We start from the raw sequence: 4,302 nt of genomic DNA, 5'->3' as shown, positions 1-4,302 counted from the left end.
CATGGAGATGGCATTTCCCTGTTACAAAGGCTACACTAGCCTGCCAAATTACAAGTCCCCACTGCAAAGCACCAGAGTGCTACAGCTTTTAAAAGAAAAGTTCACCAGAATCCAGAAGTTTTTTAACACTGACAAAAGAAAATATTTTTCCCTAGCCCTGTTCTTAAAACTGACCATACCACTTTGGTTAAAGTTTTCCAAACAAGAGCAGCAAAATTCTGCCGCAGACTAACACCTTGCATTGGAAATTTCAGCCCAAACAGTAACGTATCACAAAGCTTATAAGCAAATGACAAATGGGTCTTATAAAGGGAAGTGTTGGGCAATCTCAGTTGTAGGGAGTGGTATTAGCCCAGCCTGTAAGTGATGACTGCTGTACCTTTGATCAGATTTTGCCACTCTTGTTGCATAGTCCCACTGGAGGTTTATACATGTGCTCCGGGAGTGTGTGTGCGTGTGTGTGAGGGGGCACTTTAATTAGAGCAGCTGTGAGAGACATTCTAATTAAAACTCCTGGGGCATCATGTGTATCAGCAGCCCTGTCAAACAAGCTTTATTTGATTCCCCCACTGCCATTTTGCAGTGTGGGGCACTAACAGACATGATGCTGGAATCTGCTGGAGCACAGTAATTACCACACTCCAGCAGACTTGATTAATCAAGTCTGCTCTGATGTACTGTAAGTACAGTGCATCAGAGCAGCCTTGCTGCATGTGTATAGGCACCCATTGATTTCAAATGTGCTAGAATGATGAAATGCAAAGAATGTGAGTAAGGGCAGAATCAAGCCTTCAATGATCAGTTTGATTCCTTGTTAGAGAAAATTGTTCCTGATGTATAAGTTAACATAAATTGAAGATAATCATGTATATTTTTGCATTTTTATGAGATCAACAGTATTTTAATATACAGTCAATATATTTATATTTTTTAAATCCATCTAGAAATACTGCCTGGTTATTACGATTAACATGGGAAATTGTTGTCAACTGTTTATGTTAAGTTGACCTCTTTAGTCAAAGGAAAGAAATTTAAGTATCTAGAATAACCCAGATGATGCCCTAATGTGTTACCTTCCAAGAAAGGAAGTAAAGTATTCTTAAGACACATTTTCATTTGTAACTGGTATAGTTACAAAGTGAAGCATCTTGATTGCACCTCTGTGTACAATAAATATTCAAACAAGTCAAAAGTTAGAAAGTTCTAAAATATAATTTCCTTTAAAATAATTTTTTTAAGTTTGCTTTTTTGTGGCTTATTTGGTAACTGGTAGCATGTATGGCAAAACAGAGCTCCTGCTAACTTGGTCATATGAAGCATCTTACACATTCCTTTTAATCAGTTGTTAGAAAATTTGCTTAAGAAAACTGGGAGCCAGTTCTCTAATCTTATTATGCATAGTGTATCTCTTATAAGAAATCATTCATACAACCCTCACATATACCTTCCTATATAGAGCATATGGCCCAAGTGTCAAAACACTTGGGGCCAAATTCTGATCTCAAATGTGCCAATGTGCATTTGAAGTAACTCTGCTGAAGCCAAACTGGAGTCGGAATGAAGCTGTTCCTTTCTTGCGAAATATGTTCTCTTTCGCAAGGGTGAAAAAAAGATATAGGTGCTCCTTGTGATTTGTAGCAAACAATCTCAACTCAAAGTGTAAAGGGAGTCTGCAACTGCTTGGCACCTTTGAAAAAAAGCAACACCCCATGACTGCAAACACTGGTAAGTCTTGAAGTTACAAATAGTAAATCAATATTTTTCAAACCCCGAGTGAATATATTTCAGCAATACAGTCATTAGAAGTTAGTTCTGCTTAACCTTTCTGCTTTCTAATAGTGCCCAATACATTTTTAGAGTGCAAAATGTTAACTATGAATAAAAAATGTGTTTTTACCTGAATTTCTATATGTGAATTTTGCACATCTTTTTTGTTTTAATAGTGCATTTCCCACTGGCTATCAACAGACCAGATCTTTCACTGCATTTGGGACAGAAAATCTGCTGAACCTTTGTTAGATTAGTTTTCAAGGCTCAAAAGTAACATAATGAATGTCTTGTTGTTTACAAATTGGTCTATTTTGCTGGATTCCAGAAAATAGGTCATGAATTTAAGAATTATTGATGTATTTGTTGTGAATGGCTCTATGAAGGAGAAATTTTTCAATATTGCTTTCATTTTCTTATCCTTTGGGAAGGCCAGGATCCTTATCAAAACCAGGTTGGCTTTTGCTTCCTAAGTGTGATTAGAAAACATTTATGGATAAAAGACAACTTTAGATATACAAAGTTTTTATTCCTAGCTGCTTTTACATATATACATATCAACAAAAACTTCTAAAGAAATACTTCTAATCAGATTAAATTACTGTGGTGATAAACCTAATATGGGTAGAGACAGTTCACCTGATCTTCTTTAAAGTAAAAAAAAAACCCCTCAAACCCTAATTAATCACCTTTGCTCATTCGACATAACATTTTAATAATGTATCTGAAAGTGATAAAAGATTCAAAACTTAAGTATGATATTGTATACTGTTTTTGCTGAACTCTCCAGTTTAATATAATCTTTTATTACTTAGTGTTATAAGACATTTTAAGGTCCCTACTCATAATGGAAACTTGATATTTTTAATTATTATTTGCACATTAAAAAAGAAATTTTAAAAATCACTTTTAAAAATCTGGATGTCTGTATGTTAAAATGGATGACTCTACCACACAGTACATACAATGATTAAATAAAATAAAGAAAATAAAGAAATGTCTTTATAAATGAGGTTTTCTTTCTGCCCTCCTAGTTTTCTCAGCTCCAGATACATAAGGACTAGGAAACTGTTTTAGATCCCATTCCTATTCCAACATCCATTGCTACTATTTTCCTTCTCTTTCCTATAACAATAAACGATATCGAGTAAGTTAATAATGTGGAACAGATATGAATCTTCATTACAGTAGTATGATTGGCATCAGAAGCTGCACCGTATCTACACATTTTTCTGTAACTTTAACTGTAAGAATAAAATGCTAGAATACATTAAAAACTTGGCATTGTTTTTAATGATATATATTTAAATCTATTCCATCCTAATGAAGGTTAAAGATGCAAATTAATATTTAACAACAATAATTTATGGAAGGATGATGGAAAAAGAGCTAACTACACTCTGACACTGTTGACGAGGCAAGTGAAAAACAGGTAACAATAGGAGGATCCAGAGCAGCAGTTAGCTAGAAAGTTAAAATACCAAATCTTGAACAAAATGTGTATCTTAACATTTTTAGGGCAACAAAAATCAGTTCCTGAGATTAAAACCATCTCATCTTTCCAACAGGATAATTTATGCTGATGCATGAACAGTCCCTACTACCAGCTGGGAAAAAAGGAAAGTATAGGACAATCCAAAAGTGTAATACACTGTAAGCACGTCTACATGAGACATTTACTGAGAAGCTACCCAATTAGCCTTGCCAAAAATGTCCTGGTTTCTACATGTGCGGCCTAATTAGTCCCAGGGAACCAATAAACTTCACAGCAGGTTAGTGCCTGTAAATACAAACACTATCTTGCTGTGGAGTTTTTTCGTGTGTGACGCAATGTATGTGTAAATGCTGACGTGGCTGGCTAGGGCAGAAGGGTGCTTCAGTGTGGGGGCTGGCTGCTGGCTAGTCCTGCACTGAAGCACCTCTGTGGTCCAACCAGCCCCTCTGCAGCACATCCAGTTAGATCAGAGCAGCTCTGGTCTGGCAGGCTGACCCCTCGCATCCCTGCCAGCCAGGGCTGCTCTGACCCAGCTCAACATGCTGCGGTCCTGGGCGTACATGTAAATGCAGTGCCCAGGAGCAATAAACTCCACCGCATTAATATCCATGTGTAGATGCACCCTGTGTAATTTACTTGATGATAAGGATCTATAGAGCCCAGTACACACATTATACTTTTACCGGTATAAGTGATCGGAAACCAGTCTCTACCCATAAGAGAACAGAAGTTTGGCACACAAAACTGGTCCATACTTGTAAGAGAACAGAAGTTCGACACACATAGACTGGTTTAACATGGCGGAATCCAGTCTAAGATTTGTGTCCCCCCACCAAAAGGCGAGCGTGTGTTCCGTTCGCTACTAATCTAAACTATGCTGCTTACAAAAAACGGCATAACTTAGACTGATTCTGCCTCAGGCTTTTTGAATGTCTATACTAGTCTAGCTGTTATTTTTTCTACAGGGATGGTGCAACAGCCTATTCAGCAAGATTGATAAGTAGTGGGCAACAATCTTTTAGTAGGACCTTAGTCTCTTT

At 36.9% G+C, this 4,302-nt stretch overlaps 1 protein-coding gene across 2 annotated transcripts in view; it reads right to left on the bottom strand.

The window, feature by feature from the left end:
* Window positions 1–2,275: 2,275 nt before the first annotated feature.
* UMAD1 (UBAP1-MVB12-associated (UMA) domain containing 1) overlaps window positions 2,276–4,302 on the bottom strand; it is a 145,188-nt gene continuing 143,161 nt past the window's right edge. For both annotated transcript variants that reach the window (XM_019508469.1, XM_019508470.1), the window contains exon 5: window positions 2,276–2,892. In XM_019508469.1, the coding sequence (XP_019364014.1) occupies window positions 2,841–2,892 (52 nt within the window). In that variant the 3' untranslated portion in view covers window positions 2,276–2,840. The remainder of the gene's footprint in view (window positions 2,893–4,302) is intronic.

This window comes from Gavialis gangeticus, unplaced genomic scaffold (assembly GCF_001723915.1).
Source record: "Gavialis gangeticus isolate Ggan-Ray unplaced genomic scaffold, GavGan_comp1, whole genome shotgun sequence".
NCBI classification, from domain to species: Eukaryota; Metazoa; Chordata; order Crocodylia; family Gavialidae; genus Gavialis; species Gavialis gangeticus.
The sequence above is the reverse complement of the archived record's forward strand: the minus strand, read 5'-3'. Positions and strand labels throughout refer to the sequence as shown.